Raw genomic sequence first — 18,709 nt, 5'->3', positions numbered from 1 at the left:
ATATGTTAAGTTCAGTGTTTCCTTGCAGTAATGACTCTTGATCTTAGGAAGCTTTGAAGCTTTTGTGTTGGCACCTTTTAAAGCCAGAAACCCTTTATTATTTATCAGCACAAATACAACACAAATGTACAAAGGCAACAGTAAAAATATTGGGTTTCTGTTGTGATGGACTCTTGTGACGAGCCGATTGACAGATAATGGAAGCAGTTAGCTTCCTCCCATAATTGGGGCTTACCGGGGGTTGTAACTCTAAATAGATACCTTTCACCCTGGCTTGGCTGATAAGGAGTTGAACTCTGTAGCTTAGTAGTTAACACATCTGCCTAATATGTAATACAGCCCAGGTTCGAATCCCAGTAAGGGTATGGCTAGCTGATGAGAGCTAAATAGCTTGAAATAGATCTATACCAGTCTCCCTTTATTTATTTATCAGCACAAATACAACACAAATGTACAAAGGCAATAGAAACGCATCTTTGCTTATTTCTTATCTGGGGAAGATTTGGGTATGAAAGGCTCAGTCTAGAAATCCCAGTGGCTGATTTGGGGGACTAACGGGGTGCCTTGGGGCAAAAGGTGGCTTTCATAACGAAGACTGGATTACTGTAACACGCTCTACATGGGGCTGCCCCTGAAGAGTGTTCGAAGACTGCAGTTGGTCCAGAATGCAGCCGTGCAAGCGATATGGGGTGTACCTAGATACACCCATATTACACCTATCCTCCACAAGCTGCACTGGCTCCCCATTGGTCTCTGGATGCGCTTCAAGGTGCTAGTCGTTACTTTTAAAGCCCTACATGGTTTAGGACCTGCCTACCCGAGAGACCGCCTCCTGCCACTTACCTCCCAACGACCAACTAGATCTCACAGGTTGGGCCTCCTCCGGGTGCCGTCGACCGGACAATGCCGGCTGGCGGCTCCCCGGGGGAGGGCCTTCTCTGTAGCTGTGCCGGCTCTGTGGAATGATCTCCCCATAGAGATCCGGACCCTTCCCACTCTCCCGGCCTTCCGTAAAGCCACCAAGACCTGGCTCTTCCAGCAGGCCTGGGGCTGTTGATCAATATCCAGCCCCACTTAGACAGAATGCATGGTGTGTAATTTTAATAATTGTATCTTTTATCTTAAATTTTTAAATGCTTTTTTATCTTGCCTGTAAGCCGCCCAGAGTCCCAAGGGACAAGGGAATACAGATTTTATTAAATTGAAAAATTAAATTGAAATTGAAATAACGGAGGTTTAAAGAATTGAATTTCTTTATCTGTCATTTCTTTCATCAGGAGGAATCTCTTTTTTTTTACCACCAGTCCTTCCGATTTTGGGCTACTAGAGACTGATCAGTGTTCCTCAACTTCAGCGAGGCTAAGGCGTCTGGGACTTCAATTCCCAGAATTCCCCATGCTGGCTGAGGAATTCTGGGAGTCGAAGTCCACAAGTCTTGAAGTTGGCACGTTTGAAGTTCCCTGCTGAAGGGAGTGAAAGCAACACAGGTCCACCATCCGGAAGAGGGAAAATGCTTCTGTTGGGTTGCATCCGTGACTGACTCTGAGGGATCCCCCTGTTTCAGGACCTGTGGTGGACTTGGACATCAGCCCAACCTCTCAGGTTGACCCCTGTCCGGCCTCGGCCTTTAACTGGCTTGGTGCGACACCACGTGTTGTGTGAGTGGGCCTCGGATTAACAGGAGGTTGGCACAGGGAGCAGGAACTGGAGGGAAACTTGACATTCCTCAAAGGCTGGGCATCCAAAGCGTGTCTGAAATTAGTTGCAGTTGGTGGTTGGTGTGTTTTTTAATTGACACAGGCAGCCACCTTTCAGGAGGAGCAACTCTTGGGATCCCAGCAGGTGAGAAAGTGGGCACTGGTCCCTTTCCTCGGCTGCCTCCTTGGTCCCTCGGATGAGCTTCTGTTTGCACGGAGAGAAATCCTCCGGCTGATCCTCCAGTCAGAACTTCCCTCCGGTTACAGATTCTGATCTTTGGAGGTCTAGTTTTCATCTGAAGGATCCCTCCTGGCATCCTTGATCTTTATCCGGCTCCGCCGTTGGCGTCCTGCCTCTTAATAATCTGCTTGCTGCGTCTGCTTTGGCCGTGGGTGGCCCCCAGCTGTGGGCACAGCAGCCTGGCTTAGCTTCCAGCGGCTCCCTTGTCTCTCCGCTGGATTCCTTCTGAAGAACAAAAGGATGAGAAACGGAGGGCTTCCCCTCCCAGCCTGGCAGCAGAAGTCCATCACTCCATGAGGCTAGAATAGGATTGAATGAGCAGGAAGGGGCCTTGGAGGTCATCTAGCCCAGCCCCCTGCCATTTCCAGAGGAATGGAGGCTTTGAGCTCAGAATTGCCAGGTGGTGAATTCCAACACAGCTGAAACGCATTGTGTTGAGGGAGGGTTGACTATGTCGAGGTGGGGAACGATGGCCCCTTTATTACTTGTGGACTTCCAACACCCAGAATTCCTGAGCTGGGATGGCTGGTTCGGGGATTCTGGGAGTTGAAGTCCACAAGTCACTAAAAGGGCCATTGTTCCCCACAGATGCTAGGTGGCATCTGAAGGGGATAGCAATAGCAATAGCAGTTAGACTATATACCGCTTCATAGGGCTTTCAGCCCTCTCTAAGTGGTTTACAGAGTCAGCATGTTGCCCCCAACAACAATCCAGGTCCTCATTTTACCCACCTCGGAAGGATGGAAGGCTGAGTCAACCCTGAGCCGGTGAGATTTGAACAGCCGAGCTGCAGAACTGCGGTTAGCTGAAGTAGCCTGCAGTGCTGCATTTAACCACTGCGCCACCTCGGCTCTTTTGCTTTTTGGTCAAGTAACTCCACCGAAGAGTAGCCGGGAATTCTTGGTAGAATAAGGGTAGCCCCCGGCACCCGAAGTTTGCATCGCTAAGCAAGGCCGCTGTTAAGTGAGTTTTGCCCCACTTTATGCCCTTTCTTGCCACGGTTATGAAGTGCAGTTGTTCACACAGTTATTAAGTGGATCTGCCTTCCCCGTTGACTTGTCGGAAGGTCGCAAAAGGAGATCGGACGACCCCGGGATTCTGCAACCGTCAGAAGGACATGCCAGGCGCCAAGTGCCTGGATTTTTGATCTCCTGACCGCAGGGGACGCTGCACCAGTTTGTAAGGGTGACAACTGGTCACTTGTTTCAGTGACCGGGTCACTCAGCGGATGGTTCTAAGCCAGTGTTTCTCAACCTTGGCCACTTGAAGATGTCCGGACTTCAACTCCCAGAATTCCCCAGCCAGCATTCGCTGGCTGGGGAATTCTGGGAGTTGAAGTCCGGACATCTACAAGTGGCCAAGGTTGAGAAACACTATTCTAAGCCAAGGACTCCGTGTATATCTGTCTCCTGCAGCCGCCTCGTCTCCTGCCTTTCTCCTCTGAAATTTGCTTTAGGATTAAGAAGCAGATCTCCTCTTCCCCTTCATCTCTGAACTCACACATTGTTCTTCACCTCCTTTGAAGCTGCCACTTAGCCAAATCCTGCTCCCTTTGCTGAAGCAGCCAGGCCAGAGTGCGGGGAGAAGAAGGACGGGGGGTGTGTGTGTGAGAAAAGCAGATTTTTTTCCCCACGGGAGGGCAGGGATCCATCTCCGGGCTCCAGGGAAGCTGCCAGGGCAAGGGAAGGTTGGTGGGGGCACCCTGGGGAGCCCGAGGGCAGGGGAGAAGAGGTTCTTTGAGGTGGGGGGACCAAGGTGGGGTTGGGTAAATCTCCTGCGTGCTTTGAAGCTTGCAAGGGAGGTAGGGAAAAATAGAACACGTTGAATAAAGAATTGAGAGAGGTAGAACTGTTGATTAAATAGCTTTTATTAAACATTTTCCACTTTAAAAAGAACAAGAAAAATATACAAAGGGAGATACAAAACAAATAATAACACAAACAACACAAACAATATAACATACTTCTACAGCTTCCCCTATCAGCCATGTATATTCTACTTTTGTAGTTTACGATTCAATTTTTGCCTTCTCGTGGTTTTTAACAATTCTAATAGTACTGAATATACTTACGTTATACTGTAATAGTTTAGTGCATATAATCAAATTTTATATACAAATACAACACCAATGTAACAAAGGCAACAGTAAAAATATTGGCTTTCTGTCTGGATGGTCTCTTGTGACGAGCCGATAGACAGAGAATGGAAGCAGTTAGCTTCCTCCCATATTTGGGCATACCAGGGGTTGTGACACTAAATACATACCTATTTCCCTGGCTCAGCTGATAATGGAGGAGAACCTTGTGGCTTAGTGGTTAACACATCTGCCTAAGATGTAATACAGCCCAGGTTCTAATCCCAGTAAGGGTATGACTAGCTGATGAGAGCTAAATAGTTTGAAATAGATCTATACTAGTCTCCCTTTATTTATTTATCAGCACAAATACAACATATGTGTGTGTGTGTGTGTGTGTATGCACATACATACATACATACATACATACACACACATTTTCCTTCATAATATAATCAGTAATTTTCTAAACTTTATGTCTTGTTTTGGCTTCTATTGTGTAGCCACTCGTACCATCTATTCCAACTCTTCTCTCTCTCTTAACTCCATGGTCATCCTGTCCATTTCAGCACATTGGAGTATCTTCCTAATTACCATATCGTCTGGGTTTTTCCCCCAATTTTGTGCAAAGGCGATCCTAGCAGCAGTTAGTATGTGTAATGTTATATATTGATATATCTTGTCCATCTCTGGGTCTAGAATACCTAGCAAACATAATTCTGGTTTCAATGCTATCCTTCGTTCCGTGATTCCTTCGGGCCAGTCCTTAATTTTAAGCCGATATTTCCTGGGGTGGGGCCACCTCCACCACATATGATGAAAGTTCCGGATTTATAACTTTCCTTCACTACCGGTTTGGCAGTGGGAGTGTGCGCCCCTGGGCATGCGCAGAAGGTCCGTGATGACACCTGGGGGGGGGGCGGAGCCTCGCACCACCGCCACTACCAGTCCGCCCAAACCGGTGTGAACCAGCGGAATGGCACCTGTGAAGGGGACCCTCTGCAGCCTGGAGAGGGTGGGAGGCCAACATTAAGGGGGTGGGGGAGGATACGCTCTGTAGAGATCTCTCGGTCAGATTGAAGTTGAGGGCTTTGGAGGTCTCCCTTCTACTTTTTTTCAAAGCCAAACTCACATTTATATCAGGGGGGAAAAAGCCCGGAGATGATGGGGAACTTTCGTTGAGGGGTCCTTCTTGCAGATGTTTCATGACCTGCCTAGGTTACATCATCAATGCTAGGAGGGAGAGGGGATTGTGGGGAGGGGGAGGAGGAGGACTGTGGGGTCCTTTTCGCTCTCTGACCTTGAGTTGCATTCACCCTTCCAGCCATTAATAGGAAACTGCCAAGATACAGGGAGTTTTTTTTTTTGCTTAGGACTCCTCAGTTGGCGGCCGTTCAAACTTACAAAAGCTACCAAAGTTACAAAAAGACCCTTCCCCAAAAAAGCTATTTATGACCCGATTTCATATTTATGATAGCTGCACATATATTCTCTGCAGTCAAACGATCACATTTTGGGGCAATCAGGTCGCCTTTAAATCTGTTTGAACTGTGTGTTCGTGCATGTGTGTGTGTGTGTGTGTGTGTGTGTGTGTGTGTGTGTGTGTGTGTGAGAGAGAGAGACAGAGAGAGAGAGAGAGAGAGAGAGAGAGAGAGAGGTGTGAATGTTGATGGTTTTTGCTGGTTTCTGGTTTCCAGTTTCTGGAAAAAAGTGTCTCTTGGGTGAATCTGATTCGCTTAATGACTGCAGCGTTCACTTAACAACTGCTGCAGAAATTGACTTAGAATCAGGCCTGGTTGTGTGGTGACCCACTTAGCCCACTGCAATGACTGACGATTGTAGTTTGTGCTCAGTTGGGGTTGTGAGTGGAAGACAGTGCCCGTCTGCCTGTTGCTGTGTGATGCGGTTGTGACCCCCTGCTTCACCCCCCCCTTTCCCCAGGCTCTGCCATGGCCATTGAGCGGCTACCCTGGGGACGCTGCATTTAATATGCATTTCTCCCTGCAGGGCTGGCCTTCCCTCCCTCCCTCGGACGCATTTTTTCCAGAGTCTCAATTGCACATTAGTTTCAGGCCCAGCCAAGAACAACGGATCCTTTGTGCAGCTCAGGGTTGAAACGAGGGGTCCTTGGTGCTCTCTGACCTTGGTGGTTTTCTTGCAGACGTTTCATGACCCAACTAGGTAACACCATCAGTGCTAGGAGGGAGTGAGATTTGCAAGGAGGAGGAAGAAGAAGAGGAGGCCTGTGGGGTCCTTGGTGCTCTCTGAGCTTAGTTGTTTTCTTGCAGACATTTCACAACCCCACTAGGGAGCAGCATCAATGAAAAAACCAGCACGGAGGATTTATCTAGTTTTGGGGCATGAAACATCTGCAAGGAAACCACCAAGCTCAGAGGCCACCAAGGACCTCACAGTCCTCCCCCACTTCTCACAAATCCTTTCTAGCCTCGAGAATTTTGTCTAGTTGCATCAGTGTTTCTCAACCTAGGCAACTTGAAGATGTCCGGACTTCAACTCCCAGAATTCCCCAGCCAGCATTTGCTGGCTGGGGAATTCTGGGAGTTGAAGTCCAGGCATCTTCAAGTTGCCAAGGTTGAGAAACACTGAGTTGGATAATGAAACAATGGACGGAAACTGACCAAGGAGAGCCTCTATGGAGCTTCTCCGTCATCCAAGTCACAGTTGTCCCAAGATACTTTTTCAGGAGGCAACTGGACCTTCTGGTTTCTGTTTGAAGACATTTTGCTTCTCATCCAAGAAGCTTCTTCAGCTCTGACTGGATGGTGGGGAATGGGAGGACTTATACTCCTTGCAGAACAGCTGGTCGTTTGCATCCTTTGAGAGGGTCGTTGAGGCCACTTGGAGGCTTCTCTGTGTCCTCAGAGTCACCTGAGTGGTGCAAATGAGTGTGGAGCCTTCTTGGATCTACTCAAAGGATCATAGAACAGAAGAGAATGCAGAATAAAATAGAATAAAATAGAATAGTATTTTTATTGGCCAAGAGGGATTGGATACACAAGGAATTTGTCTTTGGTGCAGATGCTCTCAGTGGACATAAAAAGACAAGATACATCCGTCAAGAATCATAAGGAACAGCACTTCATGATAGTCACAGAGTAGAAACAAGCAATCAAATCATACTAGGAAACAATCAATATAAATCGTAGCGATGCAAGCCACGAAGTGACAGTCCTGCAGTCATAAGTGGGAGGAGATGGGGGAAAGGGACGATGAGGAGACTAACAGTAATGCAGCCTTAGGGAATAGTTTGACAGTGGGGAGGGAATTGTTTAGCAGAGTGATGGCGTTCGGGGGAGAAACTGTCCTTGTGTCTAATTGTTCTGGTGCGTAATGCTCTAGTGCAGTGTTTCTCAACCTTGTCAACTTGAAGATGTCTGGAGTTCAACTCCCAGAATTCCCCAGCCAGCGAATGCGAATGCTGGCTGGGGAATTCTGGGAGTTGAACTCCAGACATCTTCAAGTTGACAAGGTTGAGAAACACTGCCTTAGTTGCTCTTTTCTGCACTTTTTCCAAAGTCCCAACCTCTTTTTGTAACCTGGGGACCAAAACTAGATGCAGTTTTCCAGGTGTGGCCTTACCAAGGCTTTATAAAGCGGTGGGGTGGGGGGGGCAGTTGGGGGTTGGGAGACGTAATTAGAGTTAACTACAATAGCAGTAGACTTATATATCGCTTCATAGGGCTTTCAGCCCTCTCTAAGCGGTTTACAGAGAGTCAGCATATTGCCCCCAACAATCTGGGTCCTCATTTTACCCACCTCGGAAGGATGGAAGGCTGAGTCAACCCTGAGCCGGTGAGATTTGAACCGCTGACCTGCTGATCTAGCAGTAGCCTGCAGTGCTGCATTTAACCACTGCGCCACCTTGGCTCTTATGGTCTGGCTCAGTAGGCGCCACAACGGCAAAGTGGTTAAAGACGATGAGCTTATGGGCTGGAGATCTGGCAGCCCGAGGAGCGCGCAACAGGCTGAGCTCCTGTCCTCGCCGCAGCTCCTGTCCTCCGAGCAGTTCGAAAGCTTGCAAATGCGAGTAGATAAATAGGCACCGCTTCAGTGGGGAGGTAACTATGTTCCCTGAGCCACGTGGGCACGGGAAGTGGCTTTATGCAATGGTGGCTTTATGCAATGGTGGCTTCCTAGGGCAGTGTTTCGCATTTGCTGGCTGGGGAATTCTGGGAGTTGAAGTCCAGACATCTTCAAGTGGCCAAGGTTGAGAAACACTGTACCTAGGGTTAGAAACGAGAGGTGAGGTGGGATGGCCTGGATTCACTTAACGACCGCCTTCCTAACTTAACAACGGCAGTGATTCACTTAACAACTGTGGCAAGACAGATTGTAGAACAGGGAAAATCTCCCGTAACGACTGTCTTGCTTACCAATGGAAAAAACTGTGGTCGTAATTCGAGGACCACCTACGTAACATCCTTGGTCCCGTCTCTCCCTGTTAACACCCCCCCCCAATGCCTCCTACATGCAAACCTTTGTCTACCCTCAGTGCAGCCTTTGATGGGTTGGGTAAGTGGCCACGTGGCTCTTTCCACGGAGGCGCACCTGCTGCGAGTGGCCTCTGCCACGCGTGGTCCCAGCCGGACGACGGGGCCGCTTCCCTCCTGCCAGGCTGACCTTTGACCCTTTGGGGACCCCAGGGGGAGAGACCTGGGCAGGATTGGTTTCCCCAGGCCCCTCTGCCCGGTGGCTTCTCTGTGTGTGTGCGTGGGCATCCCTGCCCGGCAGAGGCCGTGGCCTGACCCCTGGCTCTCTCCTCCTCCTCTTCCTCTGCAGAACCCCAGCTGAAAGGGATCGTGACCAGGTTATTCAGCCAGCAGGAATTCTTCCTACAGATGCATCCGGACGGGACGATTGACGGAACCAGGGATGAAAACAGCGACTACAGTGAGTCCCTCCCACCCTCCCCATACGGCTCCACCGGGGCTCTTCTTTTGAGCAAGGAAGGAAGGAAGGGGGTAAATGAAATGAAAGAAGGAAGGAAGGAAGGGGTAAATGAAATGAAAGAAGGACGGAAGGAAGGGGTAAATGAAATGAAAGAAGGAAGGAAGGAAGGAAGGAAGGGGTAAATGAAATGAAAGAAGGAAGGAAGGAAGGAAGGAAGGAAGGAAGGAAGGAAGGAAGGGGGTAAATGAAATGAAAGAAGGAAGGAAGGAAGGAAGGAAGGGGTAAATGAAATGAAAGAAGGAAGGAAGGAAGGAAGGAAGGGGTAAATGAAATGAAAGAAGGAAGGAAGGAAGGAAGGAAGGGGTAAATGAAATGAAAGAAGGAAGGAAGGGGTAAATGAAATGAAAGAAGGAAGGAAGGAAGGAAGGAATGGGTAAATGAAATGAAAGAAGGAAGGAAGGAAGGAAGGGGGTAAATGAAATGAAAGAAGGAAGGAAGGAAGGAAGGGGTAAATGAAATGAAAGAAGGAAGGAAGGAAGGAAGGAAGGGGGTGAATGAAATGAAAGAAGGAAGGAAGGAAGGAAGGAAGGAAGGGGTAAATGAAATGAAAGAAGGAAGGAAGGGGTAAATGAAATGAAAGAAGGAAGGAAGGAAGGGGTAAATGAAATGAAAGAAGGAAGGAAGGAAGGAAAGGGTTAAATGAAATGAAAGAAGGAAGGAAGGAATGGGTAAATGAAATGAAAGAAGGAAGGAAGGGGTTAAAGGAAATGAAAGAAGGAAGAAAGGAAGGGGTAAATGAAATGAAGGAAGGAAGGAAGGAAGGGGTAAATGAAATGAAAGAAGGAAGGGGGTAAATGAAATGAAGGAAGGAAGGAAGGGGTAAATGAAATGAAAGAAGGAAGGAAGGAAGGAAGGAAGGAAGGGGTTAAATGAAATGAAAGAAGGAAGGAAGGGGTTAAAGGAAATGAAAGAAGGAAGAAAGGAAGGGGTAAATGAAATGAAGGAAGGAAGAAAGGAAGGGGTAAATGAAATGAAAGAAGGAAGGGGGTAAATGAAATGAAAGAAGGAAGGAAGGAAGGGGTAAATGAAATGAAAGAAGGAAGGAAGGAAGGGGTAAATGAAATGAAAGAAGGAAGGAAGGGGGTGAATGAAATGAAAGAAGGAAGGAAGGAAGGAAGGGGTAAATGAAATGAAAGAAGGAAGGAAGGGGGTGAATGAAATGAAAGAAGGAAGGAAGGAAGGAAGGGGTAAATGAAATGAAAGAAGGAAGGAAGGGGTAAATGAAATGAAAGAAGGAAGGAAGGAAGGGGTAAATGAAATGAAAGAAGGAAGGAAGGAAGGAAGGGGGTAAATGAAATGAAGGAAGGAAGAAAGGAAGGGGTAAATGAAATGAAAGAAGGAAGGAAGGAAGGGGTAAATGAAATGAAAGAAGGAAGGAAGGAAGGAAGGGGTAAATGAAATGAAAGAAGGAAGGAAGGAAGGAAGGAAGGGGTAAATGAAATGAAAGAAGGAAGGAAGGGGGTGAATGAAATGAAAGAAGGAAGGAAGGAAGGAAGGGGTAAATGAAATGAAAGAAGGAAGGAAGGGGTAAATGAAATGAAAGAAGGAAGGAAGGAAGGGGTAAATGAAATGAAAGAAGGAAGGAAGGAAGGAAGGGGTTAAATGAAATGAAAGAAGGAAGGAAGGAATGGGTAAATGAAATGAAAGAAGGAAGGAAGGGGTTAAAGGAAATGAAAGAAGGAAGAAAGGAAGGGGTAAATGAAATGAAGGAAGGAAGGAAGGAAGGGGTAAATGAAATGAAGGAAGGAAGGAAGGAAGGGGTAAATGAAATGAAAGAAGGAAGAAAGGAAGGGGTAAATGAAATGAAGGAAGGAAGGAAGGGGTAAATGAAATGAAAGAAGGAAGGGGGTAAATGAAATGAAGGAAGGAAGGAAGGGGTAAATGAAATGAAAGAAGGAAGGGGGTAAATGAAATGAAGGAAGGAAGGAAGGAAGGGGGTGAGTGAAATGAAATCAAGGACTACTGGTAAACCGCTCCCTTTTCCAGCAGCCGTGCTGACACCCTCTGGCCGAGAGGAGGAAAGAGCGGGGGGGGGGAGGGTGTCATCTGGATGGAAGATGGGGGCAGAGGCAAGAAGAGAATTCCTGGACCCCCCCCCAGGCCCCCCTCCCAGCATGCAGCAGCTGATCGTCCCCAGTTGGGACAGGATGGGATCATCCCTGCCTTCTCTGGGGCAGATCCCTGGGTCCTGGCAAGGTGGATCCCCTCCTGCCGGCTGCGTTTCTACTGAGAAATCCTGGGGTGGAATCTCCCACGAGACCCATCATCGAGTAGGGCTGTAGTATTTTTATTAGGGAACCTCATCAGTGCTAGTAGAAGGGAGGGGGGGTTGCGGAGAGGAGGAGGAGGAGGAGGAGTGGAGGGTCCCGGGTGTTCTCTGAGCTGGGTGGCTTCCTTTCAGGCTTCTCATGATCCAGCTAGGTAACATCCTCGGTCCTAGCACTGACCATGTTACCTAGCTGGGTCATCAAATGTGTCCAAGAAATCCACCAAAATCAGAGAGGAACATGGACCTCATTGTTCCTCCTCCTCCTCCTCCTCCTCCTCCTCCTCCTCCTCCTCCTCCTCCTCCTCCTCCTCCTCCTCCTCCTCCTCCTCCTCCTCCTCCTCCTCCTCCTCCTCCTCCTCTTCTCTGCAACCCCTTCTTCATCTACCACTGATACTGTTATCTACTTTGGCAATGAAACGTCTCCAAGAAATCCACCAAAATCAGAGAGGAACATGGACCTCATTGTTCCTCCTCCTCCTCCTCCTCCTCCTCCTCCTCCTCCTCCTCCTCCTCCTCCTCCTCCTCCTCCTCCTCCTCCTCCTCCTCCTCCTCCTCCTCCTTCTCCTTCTCTGCAACCCCTTCTTCATCTACCACTGATACTGTTATCTACTTTGGCAATGAAACGTCTGCAAGGAAACCACCAAGCTCAGAGACCACCAAGGACCCCTCAGTTTTCCTCCTCCTCCTCCTCCTCCTCTGCAACCCCTTCTTCTTCTACCACTGATGCTGTTATCTACGTTGGCAATGAAACGTCTGCAAGGAAACCACCAAGGACTCCACAGCTATTGTCTTCTTCCTCTTCCTCTTCCTCTTCTCCTCCTCTTCCTATTCCTCCTCTTCTTCTTCTTCTTCTTCTTCTTCTCTTCTTCCTCCTTCCTCCTCCCCCTCCTCCCCCTCCCCCTCTTCCTCCTCTGATGGCCCATCAACGGGAGGGAAATTTTCCTCCACCCCGGGCCCCCTCTCTTTGCCTGTCAAGAGGCTTCGTTAAGCGGCATTTAATTGCGGTGCCTGCTTAACTGAACTGATTTATGAGGAGGTCCGGCTCTTGGGGGCCTTTTCCTTCCCGTCTCTTTATTGCTTTTCGCGGGGCGTTTAGCCTGACAGGCTCCTTGTCCCTGATTGATTCTGGGGACGGTTGCGGTTGTGTTGGAGGAGGAAGCTGCCGACCAGGGTTTTTCCTTTTCCTTTTGCGAGTCTGCCTTGACTCCCGGGAAACTGAGGCCTGCTCTCTTCTTTGCAGCCTTTCCCAGGCCCGTCCTCGCTTTCTCCTCTGGCCCCGGATCCCCACCGGGCTTTGGGTCCAAGGCAGCGGGAAACCTCTTTGCTTATTGAGATCTTCTTATTTTTATTTTTATTTTACAAACAACTCAAAAGTGACAAAGGTATCTGGCACACCTTCCTCCTCCTCCTGCTGCTTTCCTTGCAACCACAACCCTGTGAGGTGGGCTGGTCTGAGAAGGAGTAACTGGCCCAAAGTTGGCTTTCGTGCCTGATTTGAAATCAGAGCCTCCTGGGGATTGGCCCAAAGACACCCAATGGGTTCCATGCCTAAGGCGGGACTAGAACTCCCCGTCTCCTGGGGATTGGCCCAAAGTCACCCCTCTGTCCTTCGTGGCTAAGTCGGACCCCTTGAGGTTACCCACATTTGCTTTGGCACCCCGGTTACAACCGTGCTTGAAACTGGGCTCTTCAGTGATGTTAACTTGCATTATAAGCATTGCTTAGGTGGACACGATTTAGATTTAGAACAGTGGCGGGTTGTGGCGGTATGCTCCAGTATGGGCGTACCGTAGCCAGCGCGGAGCACCGGACACCATTCCGTTCCAGTGCTCTGGAGGCCCCACCTGCCCGCCCAAGCCCCTTACCTGTGCCTTAAAGCTTCTGTGCTACCGCGCACGCACATGGCACCTGCAGCGCCTGGGTGATGCTCCGCAGAGCAGCTGGAGCATCGCGGAGTGTCACAGAGGCGCTAGAACGCATGCGCGTGCTGCCCGTGTCCATGAGGACGCCCCGTTCCAACCTCACCCATTGGAAACCCATCACTGACTTAAGCTACCTTTATTGCCACGTTGAATGTACACCAGTCGGCGTACATTAAAATGAAAATCCATTGCAATACGACTCTCAAAGGGTCTCCATCTCCAATGGACACTACGTGAACATGGACCCCCCCAAAAAGGTATGCATGAACCCGCATACCCCCATCTATTAATAAGACCCAGAGAAATTAAGCCTCGTTCGGACGTGTACATGTACATGGGGAGAAAAGCAAATCTGGGGGTTTTAGCAGAGGGGTGGCCCAGGGCAGGGGTCTCCAACCTCGGCCACTTTAGGACTTTAGCTCCCAGAATTCCTCAGCCAGGGAAGAAAGCGGTTAGAGAACCTGGTCATCCGGCTATGGACACTTCGAAACCTCTCTAGGTAGCCCTATCGAAGCAGGGCCTCCAAAAATCAGCATAAAACTCACCAATGTTCCTCTCGACGGAAACCTTTAGTAAAAGCCGAACCGGAAGAGAAAAGCAGAGTATAACCATAGTTGCTGCCTCTTGGAAGCCACAGCATGGACCCAATGCAGCTGTCTGGCCATTAAGAGAGGGCCTGTTGAGGGTTCCCCTCGGGAGGGAAGTGGAGCATGGACCTTCTCTCTGAAACCCTCCGTTTCTGCAACCCTTCTTATATTTTGCAAAGAAGTTGAAGCAGTTTCCTGCTTAACAAGGTTTTTGGTCTTTCAATCATCGGATGTCCTTTACTGCATGGCTTTTAGTGGTCTGTGAGGAGTTTTTATGCCCATTGCTTTGTTCTTTTTCGCCCATCCCAAATCCAATCCAAATCCCAAAAGTGGGATTGGAACCATCAATAGTATGAAAGAAATAATTTTAAAAAAATAGGAACAGGTGGTAGCCAGAAAGCAAATAGGAAGAATTCTGCCAATTTTATTTGTTTTTTAGAAATGTTTGTATTTTAAAGATACTTGAAGACAAAAATAAAGAAGAAAGAAGAAAGGGAGTTAAAAGAGAATACTTTACTGGTATAGAGACTAACTTGATTTTGCATTTAACAATGGCAGCAAGACTGTTGGTGGCGCAAGACTGGAAGAAGGAAGATTTCCCTACTATTCAAGAATGGACATTAAAAGTAACAAACCTAGCAGAGATGGCTAAAATATCAGCATATCTCAAGGACCACTCAGATGAGAGATATAAACTGGAGTGGAGAAGATGGATCGACTGTATTCAAAATAAATACGGGACTAAGAAATTCCAGATAGTTTATGACTGAAGAAACAAGGAATGATAAAATATGTTTAGAGTTAGCCTAACAAAAGAGGCTCAAATGAAAGATGATAGTAACTTTCTTTAAGTTTATTTTACAACATCTTTGTTAAAGATTTATACCCTGTATTGGTTCTGGGAAGTCGGGGGGGGGGTGGGGTGGGGGTGGGTGGGTTCGGGGGGGGGAGGGGAGGTAAATATTTGTAAAAGCCTTTTTTCCCAAAAATTTTCAATAAAAAAAAAGAATGCAAAAAAAAAAAAGAGAGAGAGAATATTTTAAAGATTTGCAAAATATCAAAAAGCAAACTGAATTTACAAGTCACACTTGACTGGTAAAGATATCAAAATAACCATAGAACAGGCTTAGCACATAAAAGCGATTATTTCAATTGTTCTCCATTGGTTCACAGGCCCAGGGGGGTGAGGGGGCACGGTGTTGCCACGGGCTCCGTGAAATCTTGAAGAAATGCTAGAATTTGAATCTTGAGTTAAGTCCTGGGGCCACAAAAGGTATTTGGAGGGGACCCGTGTTGAAGAAAAGGTGGTGAACCAGTGTCCAATTTGAGTTACATCAGAGGTTGACCAAAAGGGCCAATAATATATGAGAATTTCTAATTAATCTAAAACTGTTCATTCTTAATGCTGTAGCCAGCCACACAAAATCTAATGTTATAAAACCTTTTCTGGAATGAAACCCGGACTTTGGATGTTCCAGATGGCTCTGTGCATAATTAGAATCCATAAATAATTTCCAAATTCGGTTATAGTTAATACAGCTTTCCACACTTCAAGATATATGGAGTTTAACTCTCAGAACTGAGAGAAATCATGCCAGCTGGGGAATCCTGGGAGTTGAAGTCCATCCATATCAAAGCAGTCTGGCTGATGGATTCTGGGAGTTGAAGTCCGCCCCCTTAAAGCACACTGGCTGGGGAACTCTGGGAGTTGAAGTCCACTCATTTAAAAGCATGCTGGTGGGGAATCCTAGTAGTTGAAACCCGCTCATCTTAAAGCATATTGGCTGGGGGATTCTGGGAGCTGAATTCCACTCACCTCAAAGTAACTAGGTTTGAAAGTCACTGAGCATCGGACTTATTTTTTAAGCTAGAAAATCATTTTTAACACGGACGTACCTTCCCAAAGCTTAATCTGCTAGTCCCCTAATGAAGAGGTTGAATGTAATAAACATCAAGAAGTGCAGAGTCTTTGTAGATTTCTGGTATGATCCCCAATAAAAAGACCTCTGGTTTATTCTGATTGTAAATGTGTTAACAGCAGCCAGAATTGTATTTGCAAAAAACTGGAAAAACGAAACAATACCAAAACAGGAAGAAGTTATCCGAAAAATAATGGACTGTGCTGAAATGAGTAAATTGACATTTGAAATTAGAGAGCAAGAGGATGAACAACTTTATAAGATATGGGATTTGTTTTATCGGTGGCTAGGGGAAAAAAAGAAGTGCAGAGTCTTTTAGGGGTGCTCATCCCGTACTTTAGAGCAGGTGTCCAACCTTGGCCACTCTTAAGACTTCTGGACTTCAACTCCCAGAATTCCCCAGTCAGCATACTTGAAAACAGTGGACTTCAATTCCCAGAATTCTGGCTAGGGAATTAAGGAGAGAAGCAACTTTAGAACCGAGGAGAAATTTCCTGGCAGAACAATTAATCAGTGGAGCAGAAGTTGCCTCCAGAAGTTGTAAGTGCTTCAATACTGGAGGTTTTTAAGAAGAGATTGGAGAACCATTTGTCTGAAGTAGTGTAAGGATTTTCTCTCTGAGCAGGGGGTTGGACTAGATGACCTCCAAGGTGCCTTCCAACTCTGTTTACTCATTCTATTCTATTCTATTCTATTCTGTTCCTTCCAACTCTTGTTATTCTATGATTAATGGATCTTCTCCTGGTCGTCTGTACCATGAAAGTTTTGAGAAGCCAAGCTTCCTGTCCTGGGGGGGTTGGAAGAGTTTCCTCGTTTTCCTAGCCCCAGACTCATTCCTTTCTTCCTCCTTCTCTTCCAGCCCTCTTCAACCTCATTCCAGTGGGGCTTCGTGTGGTGGCCATCCAAGGCGTGAAAGCCGGCCTCTACGTGGCCATGAATGGCGAGGGGTACCTCTACAGCTCCGTAAGTGTCTCTGGGGACATCTCCTTTTGGGGAGGTGGTCTGGGTGGGGATGCCTGGAGGGATTGCATGAGGAGGCAGCTCTATCTGAGGACATTTGTGACATCTGAAAGTTGCTTTCAGGAGTGAGAAGTGCCGCATTTCCCCAAAACTCGCGAGTCTTATATTAATTTTTGCTCCAAAAGGCGCATTAGGGTTTATTTTCAGGGAAATGCGGCACAAAATGTTTCTCTCAGTCTGACCATCGTAACTGGGGTGTGTGTGTTATTTTGGGGGTTGGGCATATACTACGAGCATCCAAAAAAAATCATGCCAGGGCTTATTTTGGGGGAAATACGGTAAGTTGACAGTATTGATTATATGGAGGCTTGACTGCTACCTGAGTTAAAAGGGAGCTTGTTGTGGAAACATGGAAAAGGATTCTTATCGTGGGCTGATTTTTCGGTGACGGATGATGATTGAGCGGGGGAGTTTGACTCGCGTTATCCAGAGGTCTTAAGAAAGGCAGATTGGGAGACTTGAGAGGGTGAGCAGAAGGGCTGCTGGTGGCATTCACACCGATGGGCACATGGTTCCCTGTGAGCGTAGGTGATGCTTATACCTGGCCAGGTGTGTGCTGAGGTGCCCTGGAGGTGGTCTTGTACCTGGATGGTGGATGGATCTTGGTTATTCTTTTTGTTTGGAGTTGTCGGGAGCAAAAATGTGAGGCAAAACGGATGTGGGGGAATTGGGGACAGAGGAATAGAATAGAATAACAGAATTGGAAGGGACCTTGGAGGTCTTCTAGTCCAACCCCCTGCCTAGGCAGGAAACCCTACACCACTTCAGACAATTGGCTGTCCAATCTCTTCTTAAAAACTTCCAGTGTTGGGGCATTCACAACTTCTGGAGGCAACTTCTGTTCCACTGGTTAATTGTTCTAACTGTCAGGAAGTTTCCCCTCATTCTAAGTTGCTTCTCTCCTTGATTAGTTTCCACCCATTGCTTCTTGTTCTGCACTCAGGTGCCTTGGAGAATAGCTTGACTCCCTCTTCTTTGTGGCAACCCCTGAGATATTGGAATTCTGCTATCATGTCTCCCCTGGTCCTTCTTTTCATTAAATTACCCAGTTCCTGCAACCGTTCTTTGTATGTTTGAGCCTCCAGTCCCCTAATCCTCTTCGTTGCTCTTCTCTGCACTCTTTCCAGAGTCTCCACATCTTTTCTACATCGTCACAACCAAAACTGAAGTGGCCTTATCAAGTGTGGCCTTACCAAGGCCTTATAACGTGGTATATAAAGTGGAAACTTACAATAACTGTCCCCTTTTGCTGCTAAATAGGGTTAGGAAAGATTGTAGGAATTACCAATTGAAGAGTTATTTAAAGTAAATTGCAGGTGATTCTCAACTTACAACAGTTCATTTAGGCACTGAAGTTACAACAGTACTGAAAAAAGTGACGTATGGCCATTTTTAACACTTACAACCGTCCCCGTGGTTGGAATTCAGGCCCTTGGCAACCGACTCATACTTACAACGGTTGCAGCACCCCAGGGTCCTGCAATCCCCTCTTATGACCTTCTGACAAGTCAATGGAGAAGCCAGAATTACTTAACGACCGTATTCCTAACCATTGCAGCAATTCACTTCCCAACGGTGGTGGGGAAAGGTCACAAAACGGTGCAGAACTCGCTTAACAAATGTCTCGCGTGGCCACAGAAATTTTGGTCACAAGTCAAGGACTACCTCTGCTTGCGCAGCCTTCAGTGCCTTCGATCATCGGCTGGAGAGAAGCCATCTGTCCTGGGTTGCTTTTAATGATTTCTGGAGCCCCCGGAAGACATTTGGAGAGGGGCAGCCCTCGGTATTTTAATTGCTGAAAACTGGGTCTGCTTTGCTGCAGGCAGATCCTTCCTGCTTTCCTACCACCAAAGTTTGGCTTCCTTTGGGGTAGACTGCAGAACGTGAAATTATTTAGTGGAAATAGTTTTGGACATGCAGAGAATGTGGTTGGAAAGGTGGCTTTTTTTTAACCCCAAAAAGGTGTGGAAAAAGTGCAGAGAAGAGCAACTAAGGTGGTTAAAGGCCTG

General features: G+C 47.4%; 1 protein-coding gene across 1 annotated transcript in view; it reads left to right on the top strand.

The window, feature by feature from the left end:
- The window catches only part of FGF12 (fibroblast growth factor 12), a 36,028-nt gene extending 18,062 nt beyond the window's left edge, over positions 1–17,966 (top strand). Inside the window, exons 2-4 of the mRNA XM_032224933.1 lie at positions 8,813–8,923; positions 16,540–16,643; positions 17,961–17,966. Of these exons, the coding sequence (XP_032080824.1) occupies positions 8,813–8,923; positions 16,540–16,643; positions 17,961–17,966 (221 nt within the window). The remainder of the gene's footprint in view (positions 1–8,812; positions 8,924–16,539; positions 16,644–17,960) is intronic.
- Positions 17,967–18,709: the final 743 nt, after the last annotated feature.

This window comes from Thamnophis elegans, chromosome 10 (genome assembly GCF_009769535.1).
Source record: "Thamnophis elegans isolate rThaEle1 chromosome 10, rThaEle1.pri, whole genome shotgun sequence".
Lineage (NCBI taxonomy): Eukaryota > Metazoa > Chordata > Lepidosauria > Squamata > Colubridae > Thamnophis > Thamnophis elegans.
This window is presented reverse-complemented; position numbering and strand designations above follow the sequence as displayed.